Source organism: Labeo rohita, chromosome 2, assembly GCF_022985175.1.
Source record: "Labeo rohita strain BAU-BD-2019 chromosome 2, IGBB_LRoh.1.0, whole genome shotgun sequence".
NCBI classification, from domain to species: Eukaryota; Metazoa; Chordata; class Actinopteri; order Cypriniformes; family Cyprinidae; genus Labeo; species Labeo rohita.
The window spans coordinates 13166648-13193653 of NC_066870.1; the positions used below are offsets into that span (position 1 = coordinate 13166648).

Below are 27006 nucleotides of genomic sequence, written 5' to 3' on the forward strand. Positions count from 1 at the left end.
AAGATGTCACTCAGTCTGTTAGATTAATTTGCTCCTTCTGCTTTATATTTGCTCCAGCGGTTATGATGAATCTGATTTTTGAGCATTATTGTTTTGTATTCTTTGTCATTATTTACGTTACTACTTGAAATGACACTGCCAGCCAAGAGTTTTGACAGGGTTCCTTAAATTATTATTCATATACGTGACCCTGGACCACAAAACCAGTCGGGTAATTTTTTTAAATTCAGGTTACATAATCTGAAAGCTTTCCACTGTTGTGTGGTTTGTTAGGATCCCAGGTAGCTCACATACTTCTGCAAGATGTCTGTTAAAGATCACTTAATCTGGAAAGCATCTGCTGTGTACAAACATCTGACAGACGTCTGTAAGATGTTAGTTTTACATACATTCTATTTGACATCTGATAGGAAACGCTCTATAGACGTATTGCAAATGAGCAAACACTTTAAAAAAATATGTCTTCCAGATGTAAATGCAGACGTCAAATAGACGTCACCGTGATGTATGTGTGCTATCAGGGATAGGACAATATTTGGCAGAGATACAACTATTTGAAAATCTGGAATCTGAGGGTGCAAAAAAATCTAAATACTGAGAAAATTGCCTTTAAAGTCATATAAATGAAGTTCTTAGCAATACATATTACTAATCAAAAATTAAGTTTTGATATACAGTCAGGTCCATATATATTTGGACACTGATACAATTTTCATAATTTTGCCTCTGTATGCCACTAGAATAGATTTAAAATGAAACAGACTTTAAGCTTTAATTCAAACGGTTAAACAAAAATATAATATAAAATCCTAAGGAATTACAACCATTTTTATGTACAGACCCCTCGATTTTCAGGGGCTCAAAAGTAATTGTACAAATAAATATGATCATAGCTAAAATGTTCATTTTTTAATATTTTGTTGAAAATCTTTTGCAGGCAATGACTGCCTTAAGTGCTCACGAACTCATGGACAGACTGGGTTTTCTCCTTTATGATGTTTTTCCAGGCCTTTACTGCAGCTGACTTCAGTTGTTGTTTGTTTGTGGGTCTTTCTGCCTTTAGTTTTGTCTTTAGCAAGTGAAATGCATGCGTAATCAAGTTGAAATCAGAAGATTGACTTGGCCATTGCAGAATATTCCACTTTTTTAATTTCAAAAACACCTGGGTTGCTTTTGCTGTACGTTTCATCGTCCATTTGTACTATGAAGCGCCAATCAACTTTGCTCCATTTGGCTGAATCTGGGCAGAGTATATCCTTATACACTTTAGAATTCATCCGGCTGCTTCTGTCTTCTGTCATATCATCAATAAACACCAGTAACCCAGTGCCACTGGAAACCATGCATGCTCATGCCATCACACTGCTCCACCATGTTTTACATGTTTTCCTTTGACCGTGTGATGTGGGTTCAGAGCAACAGCTTCCAAATACAAATGGCACACTTAAAATCAACTCCAGATCTTTTACCGGCTTAATTGATGTAGAAAAAATAAAGGAATAGCCCACAACTGTCCAATTAGAGAAAACGATAGTTGATTGACATGAGCGTCTTACCTCAGATCAGCTGTAATAGTCCGACCTCCAATGTTTCGATGCCAGAGCAGGGATGTAAGTTAGACAAGAACATCTCAGATTGAGCGATTGAGGTGTTGTCATGTAATAATGATTGTAGTTGTCGTCATTTACTCCCGACATCTGAGCCGCTGAAGATGCAGTGGATTAAGTTTGTTTGTGAAGGGAACATGGCTCCCAATCTACATATATCCATCTGTGTTTGTGCTAATCATTTGTGATCAACCTTCACTTACAGCAGAAGTGAGTATAATGGTTTTCTATGAATCTTTGCGATCGCCTTTCCTAATAACGTGCTAGTTAGCAAGTTTAGCGGTAAACGCAGCTAAAGTAAACAGGCTCGTCACTCCACAGAGAGAAGAGAGGGGCGGGGCGAGCAGAGCTCATTTGCATTTAAAGGAACAACCCCTCAGAATGGGATGATTTTTGCAGAGCTCATTTTGACAAGGTAAAAAGGGTGTTGTTTTACACAACCATTGAGAATTTTTAACCAAAGTATATTATAGACTTTTCATTAAGACCCTAAAGAATCATATCAACTTGTGGAAAATGGGCATCCGATGACCCCTTTAATTTAAAGTTTAGAGTGTCCACTTTAAGAACATAGTCATTATATAACTATAACTTGAATATGTTTTGGTCAACATCTAAAATAAAAAAAAAATGTCATTGTACAAATATATATATGGGCCTGACTGTATTTACAGCAGGGAATTTACAAAATACCTTCATGGAACATGATCTTAACTTAATATCCTAATGATTTTTGGCATAAAAGAAAATTAATAAGTTTGACCCATACAATGTATTTTTGGTTATTGCTACAAATATACCCATGCTACTTATGACTATCACATATGTTATACCTATTAATATCACTCAGAACAAAAAAAAAAATCTAGCTTTGCTTAATAAAGTCGGGGAAAAAAAACACAAACAGACACATGTAACACAGTAGTTAAAAATCATTTAATATTTTATACATATATTTATATATGTACACATTAACTTGTATACCTGTAATGGTAACTTTTGATGTGGTCAAAAATCCATCGACGGAGAACACAGCAGGTCAGACCTGCCAATTTCCCAAGGTGCGGCTATACAGACCCCGATGGGAGATCATAGAAAAGCGAAATCTACCACTGACATCTACTTCGGTCCTTTTGTGCTGTAGACACCTGCTTTATCTACATAGCCGCTTGTGCTGAGCTCATCTGTCCTTACAATAGGTGTCAGGTTTTAATCCAAACCATGTTTTCTTACCTCCTTGAGGCGATTAGTGGCATCTTTTCCTCACAATGTGTTTTTCGCCTCAACAGAACGAAACATTTCTGCTAGAGCAGGTGCTAAGGACGAACTGAAGTTTGTTTATACAGCTAATCACAGCATCCCTAGACACCATTGTGTTCTGCTGTTCTGTCACAGTTTCTCTTTGTGAATAACATGTTTTTAAAAGGATTACAAATGCTGATATGCACAAGGAGCTTACTTTCTAGGCATAAAACATTACTTATTGAGTCGAAGGCATAAATGAGGAGGGACAATCGTGGAGTTTTGTCCAGAATACACAGATGGGTGGGGAAGACCGTCACCTGCGTATCCACAGCTCTTTCTCTAGAAATGTCGAAGACTCAGTGCAGTAAATACAAAATCTGAATACTTTCAGATTCTTGAAGACAATGTTTTAGAGCATTGGTGATGCGGAATGTGTGCATGGCGCTGCTTGAGATGTGGCGTAAAAAGCGCTTTAAAGAAAGGGGTTTGTGGAGGAACCTCCTGTGGGGTACGGTCCCGCCGGACCTCCGCCCTGAAAATAAGATAAGACAATGTAAGCATCAAAGTCGATAAAGAGTCCTCCAGCAAAAACATATTGGTAATTTAGGAGCAGAGCTGCAAGACGATTAGTTGCGATTAACTGAGTCAAAATAAAAGTTTATGATTGCATACTATATGTGATCCTGGACCACAAAACCAGTCATAAGGGTCAATTTTCCATTGATGTATGGCTTGTTGGGATAGGACAATATTTGGCCGAGATACAGCTATTTGAACATCTGGAATCTAAGGGTGCAAAAAATCGAAATATTGAGAAAATCTCTTTTAAAGTTGTCCCAATGAAGTTCTTAGCAATGCATATTACTAATCAAAAATTACGTTTTGATATATTTACAGTAGGAATTTTACAAAATGCCTTCATGGAACATGATTTTCGGCATAAAAGAAAAATCTATAATTTTGACCCATACAATGTATTTTTGGCGATTGCTACAAATATACCCCAACGACTTGCTCGTCTTGCCTTTCTCTCCCTGAACTCTGTGTATTCTGACTCAGGTATGTTGAAAAACTCCAATTGTATTTTCTCCCTCAACTTTAAAAATCATTTCAAAATCATCCTACGTTGCTGCAGAAGTACCGACCCAGTCTTTGCAAAGTGAACATGCAAAGAAGATTAAACACCCTTAACAAAAAAGGTAAAACGGCGATGTGGGAGTTTTTCGACATACCCTGTCATGAACCGGAAAAAAAACAGTCCAGGCAGTGTAAGAGCAAAAGTATATAAATTGTATTATTTTTATGAAAATAACCATTTGTTTCACTAGATAAGACCCTTCGTCCTTGGCTGGGATCGTTTACAACCACATTTGGGATCATTTGAAGCTGCATTTAAACTGCGTTTTGGAAGTTCAAAATCGGGGGACCATATCAATCCATTATATGGAGAAAAATGCTGAAACGTTTCCTCAAAAAACACATAATTTCTTTACGACTGAAGAAAGGAAAACATGAACATCTTGGATGACAAGGGGGTGAGTACATTTATATGTGAATCTTTGTTTTGTAAGTGGACTTTAACACATTAAAAGTGCATTCAGTAGTTCAATGCTCATTTAAAACATTTAAAAAAAAATAATAAATAAATTGTGCTTTTGTGAAGTACTACATTATTCAAACAACACTTAACAAAATTATTTCTTAATGTGTAAAAAATTTGGCTGTACTCATAAGTTTTCAATAATTATTTTAATTATGTTATAGGGCTGCCACTAATGATTTTGATCTGATGATTATGTTAATCTGTTTAATTACGTCTTCAATTAAATGGACAAAGGCGGCGATTTATTTTCTGTATTTAAACAAATTATTCTACTGCCTGCCTATTCTTGTCCTCCAACCAATGTGCCTACAGTCTACACCATACATTATGTGAAAAAAAGGGTTATAATATAAACATTACATTCTAAAACTAGAAAGGCAGACAAAGACAAGTGTAAACATGAGTATGGCATACACAAGGTCATAAGATTTGCTAATGAAGAAAGCCTTGAGTAGTGACACAGCAGTTAAGAGAATTAATTATTGTATAGAGCACTCTCTAAAGTGTCACATACATAAAACTCAGAGACAATCAGTGGATGGCAGTACAGCGTCTAAGACTATTGATTTTGGTACTTAAAATATGAAAAGAACAAAGATTTTAATGCTAGACAGAATCGATACTACTACTGAATGCAAAGAAGAATTTGACTAACGTTTTTAGCAACACAAATGGTAATTCACTTAAAACAAAGAGGCAACAAAGTGTTTTCAGACCTGTAGTTTGTGTACTCTGCAGTTATTTTTAGGACAATATTGTTACAAAGTTGCATTCATAAGGCAAAATCTAAAACAAAGTGTCTATGTGGACTAAGTGCAAACAGCCAGTCTTGTTGGCAGAGGCTATTTACACTAACTCCGCCCACCAGGGTGCGTTTGGGCTAGTCAACACTACAAAAGACGATCATTAAACATCAGCTCCAGTGGTGCAGATGGTAAAGCGCATGCTGTAATCTTTTCAACGCGATTGACCCCGGTTCAAATCCACCTTTTGGAGAACTTTTTTTCTCCCTTTTTAAATCTCATATATCGGAAAGCATTTATTGTCAATCAAAATGAAGAAAATAATTGAAATTAAAAATAAAGTATCGGTTAGGGTTAGGGTAGGTGAATGGAGGTCTTATTGTCCCAATAAAGCAACATACATTTAATAATTTGAAGTAAAACTATAATTTACACTCAATATGTTATTACTGCATACTGTTTTATAATGTACTACAATACTGAGGGGCAGATAATTGCCTCTATTTGCAATAAGTAGTATAAATAGCAGAAAAACCTGCTAATTTTAACAGTGTAAATAGAATCTATAGCTATTTGCACTTAGAGTAAACAGAACCCATTGCTGTTTGCACTTTTTTTTATTACTTTTTTCTTTTATTATTAATGGGTTAGTAACTATGTTTTTAACACAGCTCTTAAAGCTGTTTTTAGAACACAAACACAACAACTCCTAATTCTGTTAACAATAAAAGTTGGAAAACAAGCAGCGTTGTCAAAATTACAGTGTAACAGAGGAAAACTTTACTTTACATTAGGAAGCCTTTAAATATTATGTTGGATTATGGGGGGGGGCGTTTCAGTATTTTGTTGGACTATGAGAGGACTTTGAAAATTGTGTTGGATTATGGCAGTCCAAAAGGTTGAGAACGACTGATTTAAAGTCATTGTACATCATAGCCACTGGCTTGCTTACCATGAATGGGTTGCTGGAAATGCCAGGTCCTGTGACCGCCTGCCCATAGTTGCCCATAGGTTTGGCCTGTCCGTAGGCTGGAAAGCCCCCTGAGGAGGACCAGAAAAGAAGAACGGCCATGGTGCTAGTGTATTACACTGACAGGCAATAAAATGCACCTAAATGCTAAAGCTGAACCTGCTACTCCATCACATGCAACACCAAAACTCACATCAAAGCACAAAAAGCAAGAGTTGATGCTTAATACAATACAAACACAGCCTTTCTCATGACTTAAAAGAATATGCATAAAAGAAAGGCATAAGCCACTGGGGGATTCGGGCCACCTCGCACTCACAAAAACACAAATATAGTCTCACATACCATTGGGCTGTTGGTGGTAGGCTGCAGGTGGGGGAAAGGGACCTTGGCCAGGGAATTGCTGCTGGAAGGTCCCACTAAAACTGGTTGGCAGGCAGTAACTGGTTGTGTTCCCAAAGCCAGCTGGCATGCTCATGGAGCCAGTGCCAAATGAGGCTAAAGTAAATAAAAGGAGACCAGAGGAGGAGTAGCATGTTTCATCTGCTCATTCCTTGAATGGACACACACATAACGGGCATGCTGATCTCGACCAAAGCTAGGTCTTACCTGAGGCTGCAGCTCTTCCATTGGTTTGGAATGGATTTGTAGACATGGGCTCCTGAACCATCCCGGCAGCCACAAATGGGTTTGTGGAGGGGGCAGCTGCACAGTACAAATAGTTGAGTCAGTTTAAAATAATTAAATGTTAAAACTAACTTACTTCAAAGGAATATAAACGCTCCACCTGCAAAACCCTGTTGCATGTTGGGTAGTCCTGGCTGAGCTGGAGGTGCAGCAGCTCCTGGGACACCTCCAAACACACTTTGGTAGTGCATGCACATACAAAAAGATATACATGAGCACACAAAAAAGATTAAAGCCTAAAACCAAGCTGGATTGGGCAGTAAGTAATAGAGTAATCTCTCACCCTTGTACGCTTCCACTTGTAACGGTTGAACTGAGGGCACTGTCAAGCTCAGCCAGGGCAGCGTAACGGTCCCCTGCTGATAAACTGCTCTGAGGCGGGGCAGGAGCCATACTGGGTAGTGGAGGAATGGACATGCCTCCACCTGAATTGCAAAAAGTAACTATAGCTTAAATTTATTAAAGTTATGGCTTTTATACCATTTTCAAGATAACACCATGTGGCAATCATTAAATAAAAAGTAATACATATTATTTACCTTACAGCTTGAATACATGTCAGTGTACACCAATGTTGTCAGTACCAAAACAAACTAACAGTATTAAATATTACACCAAAAACATGCATTTAAATAACTTGCTGCCTTGGCAATAAATCTAATGTAGTAAAATAACTATAACAAAAAATAGTTTGATAGTTGATAGTTGTTCATGAGTTCCTTGTTTGTCCTGAACAGTTCAGCTGCCTGCTGTTCTCCAGAAAAATCCTTCAGGTCCCAGAAATTCTTTGATTTTTCAGCATTTTTGTGTATTTGAACCCTTTCCAACAATGACTGTATGATTTTGAGATCCATCTTTTTACACAAAGGACAAGTGAGGGACTCACATGCAACCATGACTTGACTTTTGGTTCTAACAAACATTTTTTCAAATATTAACACACAGTTTTGTTTAATTATTTTTTCCCAACTGTAAAAAAATGGTACACCCACTTAGAAAAACTATGGTAACAATATTACACATAATATTTTGGAGTAGTTTATAAGGCTTGATTTTTTTATAGAATCTACATGAATAAATCATGTAAAATCTACTAAATTATTTAATACATGACACAATTAATTTAATATTATTTATTTATTTGTTCATTTCTTTTAAGCTGATTCTCAAAAGTCTGTGATTTTGAGTAAGGCCTGTTTGTATTTGACTTTGAGTTATTTTGTACAATTAAAAGACTTTACAGTCAAGAAATAGTAAAAAGTAGAAAAAAAGGAGGAAATCATTAGAAAGCATTAACAAAGCTACTGCTCATTCAACAAAGCATGCCTCATAGTAGTAGTACATGCAGTTATCCATAACCAGAAGCTCTATTCCTCTGCACAATAACGATAGAAACTTAAACCTCTTAAGTTTCCTTAAAATAAATGAGGTTTCATTAGTATAAAGTTCCTAATATTTTCTATACAACACTGAACCACAATTTCTTCAATAAAATATACACACTATTTTATCACCTTAATTTTTTTTAATGAAAATTACAAGACCCATGAATATTTTTTTACATTTTAAGATTGTCAAACTACTTAACATTGTGTTTTTTTCAAAACTAGTAATTCTTTTTCATTTCTGACTTTACAACCCCAGAATGAATATTATTTCAGAAATGAAAAACATGCTCATGAGATGTTTATAGTCACTAAATGCATGAACTGCATTTTCCATGACCCATCACCTTCCTTAAATTACTGGCAAAGTACTGTTAAAGTAAGCTAACAGCAACCAAGCAGCACAGAGGTGACATTTAGCTGATAACATTCTGCAACAGCCATAGCAGGAAGTGGAAATACACATGAGCATAACACACAATGGATGGGGCAGGGTGTGGTACCTGTGTGGGGTTGCTGAAGGGACGGCTTTGAGGGGGGTGATGTGCCAAAATGTGACGGTACACTGGAGTTTCCAAAGGAATCAAAGTTGGCAAAGTCTGTGGTGGAATTATTTTGTGCTACAGACGGCACAGGGTGAACAAAATACATTAATGAACAGGACTGATGGGGACAATTAGGTGACAGTGTGAAATCATGGTTCGGACATACAGTTAACCAAAAGCAAAACAGTGTTGATAGTTGACATGATGACATGTCAAGCAGTGACATTTAAAGGGACTGTTCACCCAAAAATGAAAATTCAGTTGGGTTCAAAACAACATTAGATCATTACATTTTTGTATTATTCTGAAGAAAGCAAGCCATACAGGTTTGAAACAACATGAGCGTGACCAAATTATGTCGTTTTTCATTTAAGGGTGAATTACACCTTTAAGTGAACGACAAAAAGCTTCAAATGATTAATAGTGGTGAAAAAATTGCCTTTTGGTAATTGTTTCCTTTTACCAAGTGGTGAAACTACATATACTCTTCACCTTATACATAATTTAGAGCTGCCAATTTATTAAAAAAACTGTAATGGTTACCTGAGGGCCTGTTAAAATGTGCAAAATTAGCAAAGTTTGAGGCGCTGGCAGTTTGACCTTGAGGGGCAGCAAAAATATCTCCTCCCAAGTCAGAGAGGAGGTCAAACTTCTTCTCCTGACCTGCAGACTGGACTTGAACACGACTGGTCACTGGGGACTGAAAGAAAAACACAGGGAAGTCATGAAGACAGGGCAGAGAAGAACCGTTTTAAATTAAAGTACAAATGTAAAGGCTGTTGTGAGTAGTTACTTGGTTGGATGGAGTCTTGGTAAGATGCAAAGTTTTGAGGGGCTGGGGAAGAACCTCTGGGGTGCTGCTGGTACTGCTAGCAGATGAACCAGATATTGAAGCCTGCACAGAGGCGATCACCTTGGCTTGTTCTGGGGGAACATACCTGCAAATGATGGTGGCACAATAATAGAGCTGTCAATTTGTAGGCCAACCCGGAAGGCTAATTTGCCATGGGCTCCTTGGGGATTTTATAATGAGTTTTTTAGAATAGAGGTTTTTGATTTATGAGTAAAATAAGGTCTGTGCCTGGTTAACATGACTTCAGGAGCTTTGTTCTATAACAATTTGCAGGAAGTCAAACGCTACCATTCAAACATCTGGGGTCAGTAAGATTTTTTAAAAAGGGTTTCTTTTATAATTACCAAGGCTGCATTTAATTGTTAAAAATACAATAAAACATTACCATTGTGCAATATTGTGATCATTTAATTACTTTTTTCTTTTTTTTTTATATTTTGAACATCTTATTTATTCCTAAGAATAAATGCTGATATTACTGATATTACTCCAGTCTTCAATGTAACTACATCCTTCGAAAATAATTCTAATATGCCGATTAGGCAACTTCTGTTAACAGTTATACCACTTCATATTTCTCCAAATGTAATTTAAATTTTTTTTTTTTTTTTTCCATTTTTCCGTTTTGCTGAATAGAAGTTACTAACTTACTACTAACCCAAAACATTTGAATTGTTGGAAACAAGCTATGGATGGGATTTTTTTTTTAATTCACAGCTTGTTCTCATAGAAAATTGACTCTAAATTCATTACAAGTAAATCAGCAAATGTGTCAGGATCCAATATTTTCTATAATTTTTCAAAATTGTCAAAATTGTTCTACAGCTCATCAGATCCATGGACTGGCAAGTATTATGCCAGCTCAAATGTGGATTTAATGTTCTTTTGGGCATTTTGCCTTTATTGGGACAGAACAGTACAGCCTTGATAATTTAGTGTAAAATTATAAGTCTGGTATACAACCATGTGCGGATCTTAAATATCTTACTCAGGACATTACTAAATAAAAAAAAATAATAACATGCATTTGGTATGATCTCTTATCTTTTGTTAAAATTATTCACATTTTCACAGATTCTGCAAGGGTTTCCCAAACTTTTGCATGCCACCGTATACAGCATTATAGAACAACTACAACAACAACAACAACAACAACAACGCCAGCTGAAATGATAAAACTGCATGATATCAAAAGTATTTGGTTCATCAAAAAGCAACATGCTACACAAAACCACACATCACAAAAGGAGAATGGATCTGACCAGAGACTCCTTACCATCTTTTCTTCTCATATTTCTCTTGAAGAAACTCTTTGACTTTCTGAGGTTCACGGAAATCTGGGACCACGGAGCTCTTGTCATCATACAACCCCAGCCAGATGTGTTTGCAGACCTGAGCACAAAAAGAGAGACTACTTGGAACCTCAATATGTGCATATATCTTAATGTGCCATTTGTGTTAAAGCGTGTATTACCTCATTACTGTGTTTTTGTAAGAACTCAATTTCTTGTTGGGTGAAAGTTGTCATAGAGATGGACTTCACTCTGTGTGGAGGGTTGAGGCCTCGTCTGGGGTACAAATCAAATGACATAAACATCACAGACTGGTCACGGCAGAGACAATACTAAACTTGGAGAGCCCTACTTCTACCTGTCATACGTTATTAGTGGTGCTTATATTTATTCTTCTTCTAGAGAAACTCTCTTAGGACTTTAGGCACAAATGATATCTCAAAACATGTTTTTTTTTATGAAAGATGTGTTATGACTTTTCTAACTAATTAGTTTTAAATTCTATTTCTAAAATGTATTATTTATTACAAAACATGGGAGAAAAAAATCATATACACATGCATTGAAACAAGAAGCCAAGCCAGGAAGGACACCATAAAAACAATGTATCAACATGCCAAGACTGTTTAAATGAAGCATAAAGGTGGGCTTTTTTTTTTTTTTACTCTAGTGGTGTACTGAAGCACCGTTAAGACCCCTAAGGTTCTGTTTGGGGTCTCTGGGGGCTTCTGTCCCATTTAGTCATATTTCAGCACCAGAATATCATAAAGACACTTACATCAGGGGCGATTTATTTGGAGTCGGACTGTAAATTGAGGCTCCGTGTGGAGGCCCAAAGCCCTTTTGGGAGCCTGGGAGTCCATGGAGGCTCGAGAGGCCCCTGTGTTATTTAGCCTCATCATTGTATCACAATGTCATGAAGACACTGACATTGATGGTGGTTCTTTTTTCTTAGGACCCTAGATTCGGGCCCTGTGTGGAGCCCCAAAGCTGCCTGGGAGTCCATTGAGGCTTCTGAGGGCCCCTGTGTTATTTAGTCACATCACTGCATCAAAACGTCATGAAGACACTGACATTGAGGGTGGCTCTTTTGTTTTAGAACCCTAGATTGGGGCCCTGTGTGGAGCCCCAAAGCCCTCTGGGAGCGCCTGGAGGCCCTTGTGGCTCCTGTCTTATTTAGTCGCATTGTACCAGAATATCATGAAGACACTGACATTGAGGGTGGCTCTTTTGTTTTAGGACCCTAGATTGGAGCCCCAAAGCCCTCTGGGAGCCACTGGATTCCCTTGTGGGCTCCTGTCTTATTTAGTCACATCACTGCCCCAGAATGTCATGAAGACACTGATATTAAGGGTGGCTCTTTTGTCTTAGAACCCTAGAGTGGGGCTCTGTGTGGGGCCTCAAAGCCTTCTGGGAGCCCCTGGAGGCCCTTGTGGGCTCCTGTCTTATTAGTCACATCATTGCAGCAGAATGAGCCCTGTGTGGAGCTCCAAAGCCTTCTGGTAGCCCTTGTGGGCCCCTGTTTTATTTAATCACATCACTGCACCACAATGTCATGAAGACACTGACATCAAGGGTGATGCTTTTGTCTTAGAACCCAAGATTGGGGCCCTGTGTGGAGCCCCAAAGCCCTCTGGGAGCCCCTGGAGGCCATTGAGGGCCTGTCTTATTTAGTCGCATCACTGCACCAGAATGTCCTGAAGACACTGACATTAAGGGTGGCTCTTTTGTCTTAGGACCCTAGATTGGGGCCCTGTGTGGAGCCTTAAAGCCCTCTGGGAGCCCCTGGAGGTCCTTTTGGGCCCCTGTCTTATTAGTCACATCATTGCAGTAGAATGGGCCCTGTGTGGAGCCCCAAGAACCCAAGACTGGGGCCCTGTGTGGAGCCCCAAAACCCTCTGGAAGCCCCTGGAGACCATTGAGGGCCTGTCTTATTTAGTCGCATCACTGCACCAGAATGTCATGAAGACACTGACATTGAGGGTGGCTCTTTTGTTTTAGGACCCTAGATTGGGGCCCTGTGTGGAGCCCCAAAGCCCTCTGGGAGCCCCTGGAGGCCATTGAGGGCCTGTCTTATTTAGTCGCATCACTGCACCAGAATGTCCTGAAGACACTGACATTAAGGGTGGCTCTTTTGTCTTAGGACCCTAGATTGGGGCCCTGTGTGGAGCCTTAAAGCCCTCTGGGAGCCCCTGGAGGTCCTTGTGGGCCCCTGTCTTATTAGTCACATCATTGCAGTAGAATGGGCCCTGTGTGGAGCCCCAAGAACCCAAGACTGGGGCCCTGTGTGGAGCCCCAAAACCCTCTGGGAGCCCCTGGAGACCATTGAGGGCCTGTCTTATTTAGTCGCATCACTGCACCAGAATGTCATGAAGACACTGACATTGAGGGTGGCTCTTTTGTTTTAGGACCCTAGATTGGGGCCCTGTGTGGAGCCCCAAAGCCCACTGGGAGCCCCTGGAGGCCCTTGTGGGCTCCTGTCTTATTTAGTCACATCACTGCACCAGAATGTCATGAAGACACTGACATTAAGGGTGGCTCTTTTGTCTTAGGACCCTATATTGGGGCCCTGTGTGGGTCTTCAAAGCCCTCTGGGAGCCACTGGAGGCCCTTGTGGGCTCCTGTCTTATTTAGTCACATCACTGCACCAGAATGTCATGAAGACACTGACATTAAGGGTGGCGCTTTTGTCTTAGAACCCAAGACTGGGGCTCTGTGTGGAGCCTTAAAGCCCTCTGGGAGCCCCTGGAGATCCTTGTGGGCCCATATCTTATTAGTCACATCATTGCAGTAGAATGGGCCCTGTGTGGAGCCCCAAAACCCTCTGGAAGCCCCTGGAGACCATTGAGGGCCTGTCTTATTTAGTCGCATCACTGCACCAGAATGTCCTGAAGACACTGACATTAAGGGTGGCTCTTTTGTCTTAGGACCCTAGATTGGGGCCCTGTGTGGAGCCTTAAAGCCCTCTGGGAGCCCCTGGAGGTCCTTGTGGGCCCCTGTCTTATTAGTCACATCATTGCAGTAGAATGGGCCCTGTGTGGAGCCCCAAGAACCCAAGACTGGGGCCCTGTGTGGAGCCCCAAAACCCTCTGGAAGCCCCTGGAGACCATTGAGGGCCTGTCTTATTTAGTCGCATCACTGCACCAGAATGTCATGAAGACACTGAAATTGAGGGTGGCTCTTTTGTTTTAGGACCCTAGATTGGGGCCCTGTGTGGAGCCCCAAAGCCCTCTGGGAGCCCCTGGAGGCCCTTGTGGGCTCCTGTCTTATTTAGTCACATCACTGCACCAGAATGTCATGAAGACACTGACATTAAGGGTGGCTCTTTTGTCTTAGGACCCTATATTGGGGCCCTGTGTGGGTCTTCAAAGCCCTCTGGGAGCCACTGGAGGCCCTTGTGGGCTCCTGTCTTATTTAGTCACATCACTGCACCAGAATGTCATGAAGACACTGACATTAAGGGTGGCGCTTTTGTCTTAGAACCCAAGACTGGGGCTCTGTGTGGAGCCTTAAAGCCCTCTGGGAGCCCCTGGAGATCCTTGTGGGCCCATATCTTATTAGTCACATCACTGCAGTAGAATGGGCCCTGTGTGGAGCCCCAAGAACCCAAGACTGGGGCCCTGTGTGGAGCCCCAAAACCCTCTGGGAGCCCCTGGAGACCATTGAGGGCCTGTCTTATTTAGTCGCATCACTGCACCAGAATGTCATGAAGACACTGACATTAAGGGTGGCTCTTTTGTCTTACGACCCTAAATTGGGGCCCTGTGTGGAGCTTCAAAGCCCTCTGGGGGCCCCATCGTGGGTAATTTTTGTCCCTTGTCATATCTCAGCACCATAACTGTCAGAAACACAGGGGTTGGCTCTTCTGACTAGCCACTGAATTAGGAGCCCATGTGCACTGCCAGGGGCCCCAAACTCAGCAGCACAATATAATACAGACATTTTCACATGTGGGATTGTCATTAAGTTCAAAACCACACACTTTTCTTAAGTTCAAACAGTCACGAAAATAATTGATTTATAAGCAGCTGTAATGTTTAAACATGGGTGTGTCACACTGATACAACACTTTGTGAACACACACACACTCACAACTAGCACCAACGTCACACTGTCTTATTTGAAAACGAGCCTGTAATATATGAAAAGGTTAACTGCTCTGTCCCTGAATCTCGTGCTATTTTTGTCAAATCTGATGTCATGATAATGTTAGATAGGCAGCTGGGACACATTCTGCAGATGATCTCTCAGATGGGAGGGGTTGTTAGGCGTCTGCCCATACAGACTCTTGGGGAAAAACAGCAAGTTCATACACCATCTGTGTGAATATGAGGGGCCTCGTTAAAAACTTACAGTATTCCGGAACAGGTGGTGCACACAAACGAGCCCACTGTCATGTTGGCGTAGGTCGGGCCGCGCTGATCGCAATCAAAGCATTTCCTATTGGGAAGCAGGCTGGTCATCTCCCGAAGCATCTTCAAGTGTTTCTCCTCCTGTTTTCGTTTGGCACTCGCCGCCATCACGAAATAATAAAGCTGTCGAGTCTAGGGCAGGTGGAGCTGTGAGTTATTGGTATATCTAATGCATAAACACGCCCGGCAGCGCTGGAAAATCGCTCCACATAGGACAGCCAGGAATAGCCATAAACGTCCAGTTCTTCTCTGGACTGATGTGGAGCGCTACAGGCTGTACGTGTCAATACTGCCACCCACTGCACCGGAGAGAAACGCCTCTAATGGCACACGGCCAAAACAACAGCAGAGAACGCCATAATTTAGAACGCGATACTCTTAGGAAATTGTTACATTGATGGTACAATTTTTGACGGTAGTAGTATGGTAAATGATCGCCATGTTATATAAAATATATACATTTCACTTGTTGTAAACACACATGTAAGAGAAAAGCCATGGTATTATGTCCAAAAACATATTCCTAGGTACTTTGTAGTTTGTGTTATGTATCAAATACAAATAAATACAAATGCAAAGCACAAACTACATCTGATACCACAGTTAAGAGTACGTTGATTAATGAGTATGTGAATGAATGAGTCAGGTACAGTGACTAAGTGTTTTTACAGTTGTGCAATGAGCTTGTTTTTACATTTTCAGGCTACTTTAGTTAAAGCTGTTTCAGTCGTACAACTGGAATATCCTTGAGAGCTAATTGTGAAAAATTATTAACTGTTTATATGAATCACACCCTGGCACACCAGCATATGCTGGTTAGGTATGTTTTGATGCTGGTTTAAGCTGGTCCTTTGCTGTTTTTTGCTGGTTTATGCTGATCATGTTGCTGGTCAAGGACCAGCATAAACCAGCACCAAAACATACCTAACCAGCATCCCAGCATCAAAACATACCTACCAGCATATGCTGTTTTTTTCACCAGGGTAATTCCTTAATTTTACAAATAAAAGTAATATCCCATGAAAATTGTGTCATAGATTCTGTGAGGTAATATAAAAGGCAAAAAGTGTTTCAGCTTTACCCTGTCTACCCTATGTATATGCAATTTGGTGTGGAACCATATTAAACAAATAGTTTACTCAAAAAAATTTTAATTTGCGGAAAATTTACTCACCCTTTTTACTGGTGGAAGCATTATTATGGGTTATGGACTCGTATTTTGGCCAAAAGCAATGGTTTAATGTTAAAATGCCTTAAAGATGGATTTTTTACTTATAAACATATGGAACTTTTCACTTCCCCTGGTGAAAAAACAGCATATGCTGGTAGGTATGTTTTGATGCTGGGATGCTGGTCCTTTGCTGGTTGATGCTGGTCCTTGACCAGCAACATGACCAGCATAAACCAGCAAAGGACCATCAAAAACCAGCAAAGGACTAGCATAAACCAGCTAAGGACCATCTTAAACCAGCATCAAAACATACCTAACCAGCATCCCAGCATCAAAACATACCTACCATGGTTTTTATTAGCTGTTTGTTCTCTTATTCTGACTCACTGAATTCACTGCAGAGGATGCACTAATTCTGCATTTCCCTTATTTTTTATCTATATCTTGGATGGCCTAAAATTGTCAGTTAATTTTCATGTTCCTTTGAATACAAACCACACTCATACTGCAACAATGAAACACAGTATACTTTTAGAAGTAAAAAGAAGTTTACTGTAATTTAATACAGTCTCCTGAACATAAAAGTTTTTTTTGTACATGATACAAAAACATTAAAAATATATCTTTTTTGGCACTGGTTTTACATTATGTTGCCATTTGAACAACAATAACAAAAAACGAGTTTAAAAATCTAAAACAAGTTTAAAACAAGTATCTAAAACAGATTCATGGCATTAAACCTTTGACTCTTCGGTCCACATGATGGTTTGATTAATGCTTCAAGATTCATGATTCAAAAGAATCTATCTTATTTCACCTTTGATCGCTTTCTTCCACTGGATGCTCCCACACCTGCAGACTCAACCTAGATAAGTAAGATAAGATTGTTTGTTACAATTGTTCAATCAAGCAATCAATTTACAATTCTTGTTAATTAACATCTGACCTTTCTCCTCCGTGTCGCAGGGAAAAATTCCTCAAGACGTGACTGTCTAGTTTGGCCCATTTTCTCATCCACCTCCCTTTCCTTTCTTCTCTTTAAGAGAGACTCGCGAAACTTCTTCATGCGTCCACGCACCCTTTCTTCCCTTAAAACAGTGAACAAGATTGCATACCCAAAGAAACTTTAAATGCACACTCTCACTCTTGATCACATAATGTCAGTAAATACTAGAACACAGATAAGTACTTCATAGGCCTCTCTTTGCACAGGAATTGCACCAGGCCCTCTTCATCAGGCTCACTCCAGGCCAGGACAGGGTCGTCGATTTTTGGGGTTTCAAAAAACAGCTTTCGGGCATCCTTGTACTGCCAGTTTAGAGGGATGGGGTGGGTCTGTAAGAAATGACAGCCAAAGTTGCCTTTTATTTTGATGTATGAACAGCAACCTGAACATTCTTCTGAACATCTATTTTTGTGTTCCATAAAAAACAACAACAATAATATGCTTTTGAAAGCAAATAAGGGTGAATAAGTGATGACAGAACTATCAGAATGTTGCCTTCTAGTAAAGTCACAATGGAAAATTAGATCACAATAGAAAACAAAAGATGATCACAATTCCTGTTTATTGCCAGCTTTAGCAGTGCTTGATTTCTTTGGCTTGTAACATCTTTTCTGAACAAGCACCTTTCTGTTGACATGTTCCATCACACCCTCTATTGTACGATGTTGTTTAATAAGCTTCAGTGCTCGACTCGGCCCAAGACCCCCAATCTTATCGCAGTAGTCACAGCCCAGCAAGATACACAGGTCAACAAACTAGGAAAGAGACACAGAAAGAAAATTAAGAGTTTAAGAAATTTTTTAGCTATTTGAACAAGAACCATGTATAATTTTAATGGTACTCAGAATCAAAATTAAATTACAACTACTACGCTCAGACGTTATGCCAGTTACATCAAGACATTTTAGATATGTACATTAGCAGCTATTGATAGTCAGGTGCTGAGATTTGTTTAAAAAAATATAGAGTGAGTGTCAGCAATCAATTAAAAAAGACTTCAAACTTTGAAAATACCTCTTTATATGTCAGCTTTAGAGCTTCCAAAAGCTTTGGTAAGGAAGTACTCTGTGACCTCACTATAAAAGAAATGATTTGCAGAAGAAGCATTCATGACAGTTATTTTAATATGCAATTAAAAAAAAGAACATTAATAAAGAAGCTCTCCATCTTTGTCAATTTACATTTCAGAAAACATGCCTGTCCAAAAATGTGTGGAATGTGTAATGCCTTGTTGTAAATGTATATATTCAATATTACATAACTCAACATTAAATACATGATTTATGTAATATTTGTAGCAATAATTTGGTATACAAAATATAACATATGAAGAGTTTGGTTCCAAAACGCTATAAATCCATTTTGATTAATTTGAGTAAAAATGTGTTTTCTTTACCAAGAAAGCGGCAAGATGAAAATTACTATTTTCTGTTTCAAACTTTCACATAGCATAGGAATTTAGGAGCACAGTGAAAATTTCAGGAGCACCTTCTAATCAATAACACAAAAATCTGATTAAAAATTAGCCTTCCCATTATGGGGTGATATTTGACTGCTTAAAGTGAATTAAATGGAGATTTTGTTTTTACCTTTGTAATGGCATTTTTGTAACTTTATTACAAGTATGTTATTTTTCATGTCAAATTTTTAATAATATATATTTTTAAAAACTTTTTAAAATTTCAAATTAAAACAACAGAATAAGAGCAAGTAGAATAAGAATAAGTTAACAATCATTTAAAATCAGTATTAACAAAATTAATTTGTACTACAGAGGTGGCACAGAAGAACACAAAAGTGTGAGTGCAATCAAATATATAAATTCATGTTGAGATTAATGTTTTAAATATAAAATTTTGAATACAGAAATATTAAATGATTTAAATAACTGAAAAGATAATTCAAACATGAAACTAAAACTGCCAGTAGGTGGTGGCAAGTCACTGATTTAATTACTGAATCATATCATTTTTTTTTATTCGTTCGAATGGCTGATTCATTTAGGAATAAAGCAAGTCTTTATGAATGGGAAATTGAATCACAGACTCACTAGATTTAAACGATCGTTTAAAATGCGCGTTCATTCATAAACAAAACACTGCTGTGTTTGAACAGAGATGTGCAGCGGCTCAGTTGTGACTTGTTTCAAACTATTTTTGACGTCGAAATAGAGCAAAATCAGGCAATAGTGTAATGGTCAGACAATGTAAGTAACTTAATATTAACTTCTTGTTTATTTAACTGTTGTATTAAATCAATATCTCATTTACAAACTTCCCTAAAAATCATCAAAAGCTGTCACTCATCTTAGTTCATCGCATTCTCACAAAGTTCCATTATAATCAACTAACTCTCTACACTGCATAAAGAATCTCTTATTTACAATCTCTCTACACTTTGTCTATGAAGAGATTCGTCAGATATGTCTGTGACACATTACTTAACGTTGCAAAAACACATAGAAACTTCTGAAGCTCCTCTCAGCTTATGCTGATCGGGTCAGTCGCATTGGTGCCCCTAAATATTTTTTTCATATTCACACGCAGTGTTTTGTGTGTTTGTTGATTACAAAGTACAAAGTAGATGAGGAAAACTAGGATACTGGGTGTATTCAAAGAGCCGCCTTTACTGTTTACAGTGCATGGAATGGTGCGCTGTGATTGGCTGAGCGGATGTATCGCATTCTGCAGAGAAGGGAGACTGGCGTTTGTCGCAGTTTGGGAAAATAGGGAAAAAACATGGCAGAATAACATGGCGGATATCACATTTTGCATAAAATTAAAAATGGACTTTTCAATACCGACCAGACAAAATACTGATTTTGGCAGGAACTAAATGGCGTTTATCGTGCTTTGGAACCAAACTCTTCACATCATTATGAAAGCTAAGCAATTCAGGCTTATAACAAAATGTGACATGATAAAAATAACTGTCATAATAGTATTTATTAATATCATTAATAAACCATTAATTATTAATATTTATTACAAAATAATATTACAATTATAAAGCATAATTTATAATAGTCTATTAAAATTGAGCTTATAAGCACAAATCTTTTGAGCCAGAGCCAATCAGAATGAGATTTTGCCATCTTTCTCACCTGTCTTTCTTTGCATTGAGCTGGCGGAGCAGAACAGTCCCTCCAAATGCCAGTGTGTCCATGTCCTCTGAGGCTACAGCATTTACTGTGCCATTTTTGACCAGGTGGGCGCACAGCGCTTCTGCTTCACCTGGAGCCTGATGTTCACGGTGATGAGAAAGTTGGAATTAGTCAAGCAAGAACCCCTCAAATTAATATGAGACAGAATTTATTTTTATAAAAGTAAATTAAAATACCTTGATGCATGGCACACCCATAAGCTGTAGGAGACGCAAACATTCCTGTTTAAAGTTGGACACTAAAGTGAAAAACAATGTACAGAAATGTCACAGTCACCAACAAACTAGAAGAAGATAATACATTTACTGTAGTCAGCAAAGACACATTTACAGTAAAGACATTTATAACGTTACAAAAGATTTCTATTTATTTGAACTTTCTAGTCAAAAATCTTGAAAAAGTATCACTTTTCAGAAAAATATTAGGCTGTTTTAAACATTGACAATAATAAAAAATGTTCCTTGAGCAGCAAATCAGCATTAAATGATTTCTGAAGGATCATGTGACACTAAAGACTAAGGTAATTGGCATTGAAAGTTCAGCTTTGCCATCACAGGAATAAATTACACTTTAAAATATATTTAAATAGAAAACAGATATTTTAAATATTGCAATACTATTTCACAATATTGCTGTTTTACTGTGTTTTGATCAAATACATGCAGCCTTGGTGAGCATAAGAGATGTCTTTTAAAAAAAATCTTACTGACTCCAAACTTTAAAACGGTAGTGAATATGGAGTTTTTTTTACAACTTCACACACCTGTGTTGAAGCTCTGTGAGCTGTTCCACCCTGTGCTTTGAGCTCTTTTCTCCAGCTAGAGGAATTAAATTATGTGATAAATTAGTAAAACAAAATGATTATATATAATTATATTTACACTACCAGTCAACAGTTTTTGGATTTTTAAGATTTTTTATGTTTTTTCAAGAAGTGTCTTCTGCTCACCAAACCTGTGTTTATTTTAACCAAAGTACAGCAAAAACAGTAAAAATTGTGAAATATATTTACTATTTTAAAAAACTGTTTTCTATTTGAATTTATTTTAAAACCTAATTTATTTTTGTGATTTCAAAGCTGAATTTTCAGCATCATTTCTGTCACATGATTCTTAAAAAATCATTCAAATATTCTAATTTGCTGCTCAGAAAACATTTATTATTATTACGTTGAAAACAGCTGAGTAGATTTTTTTTCAGGTTTCTTTGATGAATGGAAAGTTCAGAAAACAGCATTTATCTGAAATCAAAGTCTTTTGTAGAAACAGAAATGTCTTTATCATGATCCTTTCTAAATTTGTCTAATTTTCTAAATAAAAAATATACGGACTCCAAGCTTTTGAATGGTATACAAAAGCTTTTAATTTCAGATAAATGCTGATCTTTGGTTCTTTCTATTCATCAAACAATCCTAAAAAAATGTACTCAACTGTTAATCATAATAAATGTTTTCTTGAACAGCAAATCACCACATTAGAATGATTTCTGAAGGATCATGTGACACTGAAGACTGGAAGTAAAGATGCTGAAAATTGTGCTTTGATCACATGAATAAATTTCAAATACATTAAATACATTTTCAAAACATTTTAAAATATATTCAAATAGACATTGGTTATTTTAAATAGTAAAAAAATATTTCAAAATGTTCAAAACTGTTTTTGCTGTACTTTGGATCAAATAAATACAGGCTTGGTCAGCAGAAGGGACTTAAAAAAACTTAAAAAAAAAAAAAAAAAACATTAAAAATCTTAGTGTTCAAAAACTTTTGACTGTTAGTGTATATAATTACAAAATAAATGTATCAGTACACATCTCACCACAGCTCTCTTTTGATTAGGTGGCCTGCCATCAAGTACGAAGACAGGCTTGATGTCATGTTCCAGGAAAGTAAGAGTGCGGTAAAACAAGCCTGTGAGAGGGCTGCAACATCACATGTTCATATTATAATACAACACATCTATACCTAATAACTCAAAATATTTATGAAAAAGAAAAGACACTGATTTAAAGTATTTTTTTAAACAAAATCAGTGACTAAATAACACTGTTAGCTGAACTGACCTTAGCTTTAGATGGCTGGGGAGGGCTGAGCGAAACTGATTCACAACAATAGACGTGTCCAGTGCAATAATCTTCCCTAAATCAGACAGATGACAATCAGTACAGTTTTATGTAAGTAGATGACACCTAACAATCTAACTCTAAAGTGTATATTTGAGATGCATCTTCCGCCTGCCAGTGGCTTTTCTTACTGTTTTCTCTTCTTTCGTGCATGTTAATAGATTATTGGATGTATTTACTTTGCTCAGTTAGCTGTTTTGATACATTGTAACAGTAATGCAGTGATCTTACCAGAATAATCGCCGATCTCTTTGTTACGCATTGACGCTGGCGCGTCAAAATGAATTAGATTCGCTAACTTTGTAATCCCCATATTAAATGTAAGCCGTTTTTGACTTTAAATCGCGTATGTAGATAGTTGTTATTGTCATGCATCACACAGCTTCATTTCCGCATGGTGCTAAAATGGTTGCCGTAGTAACAGTGCGCTGATAGGCCACCGCGACCTCACGTCACCAACTCGTTTCGCCACTGCAAACAGACTGACCCATCTCGCTTGCCGTTGAGAAAGCGCCGGAGTGCGAAACTACTTTTGAAAGTGATGCGCCTGTGGAAACGGAGAATGGACAGACTACGAGTCTGAATGTTTGACTAAGTTATATATTAGGTCAGCTCGGCCTAAACATTTTTTTTTGTATATAGTAAACACTTATGTACCAAGCAAACATGGAGCAAGGACTAGAGATGTCAGCAATGATTCCTGCATTGCAAGAACTAGCCAGGTAACATCAATGGCTGCTAATAACGATAGGTTCTCTTGTTAAATTCTGTTGGAAAGTATACTTAATATACATATTTTAAAAAATAAAGCTCATACAAAGCCTCTTGTGTCTTTTCCAGTGCCAGTTCGGTTGAGTACAACCAGGCTGTGCAGAAACCTCGTCAGATACTGTGTCAGTTCATTGACAGGATATTGACAGATGTTGATGTCGGTAAGAAACAATGCGTTGTATTTTGAAATTTGTTGAGGATATTTGTTTTTACGTCACAGTCTCTTTAGGAAAACATCTCACATTCTTTCATTTACTCACCTTCATGCTGTTTTAACGATGCTGAGTAAATATAGTGCAGTTAGGTGGTGGTTGACTTCACATAAGAAAACAGCCACAGAACAATCACCTGTGTGTAACGTACAGTACAAGCAATTGTTAAAAAATTCTGAAAGAAACAATACGTGAAACCCTCTAGTACAGATTATGTGCTGAAAAGTATATATTATATTAAACAAATATTACACATATATCAATATAAATATTATGTAAGTGTAATATAAGCCATAACTTCCAGAAGGAAGTTTTGTGTTCTTGTCACATAAATGTTTTCCTTTGTTTACAATGGCTGCTGATCATTTTTATGAACAGCTAAAAACACACAAACAATTAATACACTAGATTTTAAAGTACATCATTCGTAGTTTGAATGTTTAATTGTAGTAATTTGGGGTGCAATGTGATATTTAAAAAAATGTTCACCCCAAAATGTACATTCAGTCATTATATACTTAAAATACCGATCAGGCATAACATTATGACCACCTTCCTAATATCGTGTTGATCCCCCTTTTGCTCCTCATGGACTCCATTAGACCCCTAAGGTGTGCTCTGATATCTGACACCAAGATGTTAGCAGCTGATCCTTTAATTCCTGTAAATTGCGAGGTGCGGTCTCCATGTTTAGCACATCCTACGGATGCTCAATTGGATTGAGATCTGGGGAATTTGGAGGCCAAGCCAACACCCGAAAACTTGTTGTTGTGCTCCCCAATTCATTCCTGAACCATTTTTGCTTTGGGGGAGGGTACATTATGCTGCTGAAAGTGGCCACAGCCACCAGGGAATACCATTTGCATGAAACGGTGTACTTGGTCTGCAGCTATACTTAGGTAGGTGGTATGTGTCAAAGCAACATCCACATAGATGGCAGTACCCAAGGTTTCCCAGCAGATCATTACCTAAAGCATCACACTTCCTCCACCGACTTGCCTTCTTCCTGTAGTGCATCCTGGTGCCATGAGTTCCCCAGGTAAGTGACGCAAATGCACCTGGCCCTCCATGTGATGTAAAAGAAAATGTGATTCATCAGATCAGGTCACCTTCTTCCATTGCTCCATGGTCCAGTTCTGATGCTCACATGCCCACTGTTGGCACTACTGGCGTTGGACGGGGCTCAGCATGGGCACTCTGAATGGTCTGCAGCTTTGCAGCCCCATACGCAACAAACTGCAATACACTGTGTTTTCTGACACCTTTCTATCAGAACCAGCATTAACTTCTTGAGCAAACTGAGCTACAGTAGCTTGTCTGTTGGATCGGACCACACAGGCCAGCCTTCACTCACCACATGCATCAGTGAGCCTTGGCCACCCATGAACCTGTCACCAGTTCACCACTGTTCCTTCCTTAGACACATTTTGATAGATACTGACCAGTGCAGACTGGGAACACCCACAAGAGCTGCGGTTTTGGAGATGCTCTGACCCAGTCATCTAGCCATCACAATTGGGCCCTTGTCAGACTCGCTCAAATCCTTATGCTTTCCCATTTTTTCTGCTTCTAACTCATCAACTTTGAGGACAAAATGTTTATTTGCTGCGTAATATATCCCAGCCACTAACAGGTGCTGCAATGAAGAGTATAATCTGTTATTCTCTTCACGTCAGTGGTGAGAATGTTATGCCTGATCGGTGTACATATCAATTGTATAATCTTCTGCGTAACACAAAAGAAGTTATTTTTGAATAATGGTGGTAAACAAATAGTTTTGAGGACCATTGACTGCTATTGTATGGAAGAACAAAAAACACTTCTCAAAATATATTCAGCAGAAGAACGGAAGTCATAAAAGTTTGGAACAACGTGAGGATAATGAAATTATGACAGTTTTTCTGATCTGTTCCTTTAAAACAAATTAATAGAATGTTTAAATCTATTGAAATTTCTCTTCATCTTTTTTTTTGTAACTTAGCCTCTTTGCAGTGTAATTTTACAGAGTTTAGTCCATGTTTAATTTCGTGTTTATGTAAGTGTTTTTACTTCGTTTTATCTCTCTCACATTTTAGTTGCTCTGGAGTTATGTAAGAAGACCAGTTCCGAGCCAGCATGTGTGATGCTGCTGGACTTTGTGCAGCACATTATTAAATCCTCATCATTAATGTTCATAAACCCAGCGTGCCTTTCAGATCACTTCAAAAACTCAGAAAACAGCTGCTCTGGTAAGTTAATTTGGTTTGCATTAGCTGCCAAAGTTCTGCTCAAATACTTCTAGCTTAGATTGTCTGCCTCCATTCTCCCTTTACAGATTTCAGTAAATGGATCATCAACCGCCTCTTGCGAATTGCTGCTTCCCCAGAATGTGAAGATCTTCACATGAAGATCTCATCAGTCATCTGTTCCTTGCTTCACCTTTTCAGAGCCAAGGGTCCTGTCCTCTTCAGCCTTTTTTCTACAGAGCTAATATGTTTAATGCAAGATTTAGTGCATATAAATCTCATGGCCAGACAGTCACCACAATGGCCAGTGGTGGTGGAACGCTTCTCCATCAGGTCTGGAGAGTCTACCGTTTACCTGACCCCCACCATCCTTAATATGCCCTCCTATGCCTCAGCTCAGGCGTTGTTAGTAACTTCATTAACAGTACTGACAGATATTTTGCAAGGCATTTTCTTCCCAAGGGAAGTGGCCATCATATGGGACTCAACTTGCCTTATAATGTCTAATGGAAGCCCAAGACTCAAGGCAGCATCCATGGTGCTTTTAACTCGCATTGTGACTCTGGGAGGATTTCCTGAAGAGCATTCGCAACCATTCTTCTCTGCTTATTTGCATCTCCTGGACTCCTTGCCTGCTTTTAAGGAATCAGAGCTCAGTGTCTTTGGCAAGGAATTCCAGAAGCTCTCTCAGTGTGTTTTCCAGTCTGAGGAAGGCACTTGCTGCAGGTTTGAGAGAGTTCATGTGAATATGCTAATGGAAAGGCTTGAGAAACTGGTGGTTGGTGGAGCACTACAGCAGTTAAAGGTAGTGGAGGTGAAAGCTACGCTTTGTGAAGTTTTCTGCTTTGTGCTTGAGTTTGTTCCTCTCGGATACGAATGTGCAGTGCAGATCCGGAAGGAGAGAGTCGCAGCCATTTGCAAAGCTCTGATTAAGACCATTGGAACAGAAGACCAGCAGGAGGTAAAGAGTTAAAGGAAAAGTTTATTCAAAA

The 27006-nt window shown here is 38.5% G+C and overlaps 3 protein-coding genes across 3 annotated transcripts in view; 1 reads left to right on the forward strand and 2 right to left on the reverse strand.

Moving 5' to 3' along the window:
* Positions 1 to 2521: 2521 nt before the first annotated feature.
* Positions 2522 to 15584, reverse strand: agfg1b (ArfGAP with FG repeats 1b). Its single transcript, XM_051094916.1, has 12 exons — positions 15284 to 15584; positions 11113 to 11206; positions 10915 to 11030; positions 9579 to 9723; positions 9329 to 9485; positions 8744 to 8860; positions 7139 to 7280; positions 6956 to 7032; positions 6778 to 6873; positions 6514 to 6666; positions 6151 to 6239; positions 2522 to 3384 (listed from the first exon to the last, which is right to left on the reverse strand). Exons 1-12 carry the CDS (start codon positions 15448 to 15450, stop codon positions 3325 to 3327), a joined length of 1413 nt encoding a protein of 470 aa, XP_050950873.1. The 5' UTR covers positions 15451 to 15584; the 3' UTR covers positions 2522 to 3324.
* Positions 15585 to 17088: 1504 nt separating this feature from the next.
* zgc:110269 (probable flap endonuclease 1 homolog) lies at positions 17089 to 23215 on the reverse strand. The gene is given in 12 exon segments (XM_051137227.1): positions 17089 to 17378; positions 17460 to 17601; positions 17703 to 17848; positions 18143 to 18274; positions 18534 to 18578; positions 18580 to 18595; positions 20623 to 20759; positions 20859 to 20920; positions 21446 to 21500; positions 22503 to 22605; positions 22747 to 22822; positions 23038 to 23215. Coding segments are annotated over 12 exon segments (1053 nt in total). The 5' UTR covers positions 23120 to 23215; the 3' UTR covers positions 17089 to 17321.
* A 100-nt stretch (positions 23216 to 23315) lies between these two features.
* The window catches only part of atr (ATR serine/threonine kinase), a 39746-nt gene continuing 36055 nt past the window's right edge, over positions 23316 to 27006 (forward strand). The window contains 4 exon segments of the mRNA XM_051093208.1: positions 23316 to 23528; positions 23647 to 23738; positions 25865 to 26017; positions 26104 to 26975. Of these exon segments, the coding sequence (XP_050949165.1) occupies positions 23458 to 23528; positions 23647 to 23738; positions 25865 to 26017; positions 26104 to 26975 (1188 nt within the window). The 5' untranslated portion in view covers positions 23316 to 23457.

What these genes read in the sequence shown, in the direction of transcription:
- agfg1b (XM_051094916.1), bottom strand. Translation starts at nt 15,450, where the DNA reads ATGGCGGCGAGTGCCAAACGAAAACAGGAGGAGAAACACTTGAAGATG. An exon ending in ACCACCTGTTCCGGAATACT is followed by an intron (nt 11,207 to 15,283) that starts GTAAGTTTTTAA and finishes TTTGTACCCCAG; the next exon opens with ACGAGGCCTCAACCCTCCAC. An exon ending in TTTCCAGCAACCCATTCATG is followed by an intron (nt 3,385 to 6,150) that starts GTAAGCAAGCCA and finishes TCTTATTTTCAG; the next exon opens with GGCGGAGGTCCGGCGGGACC.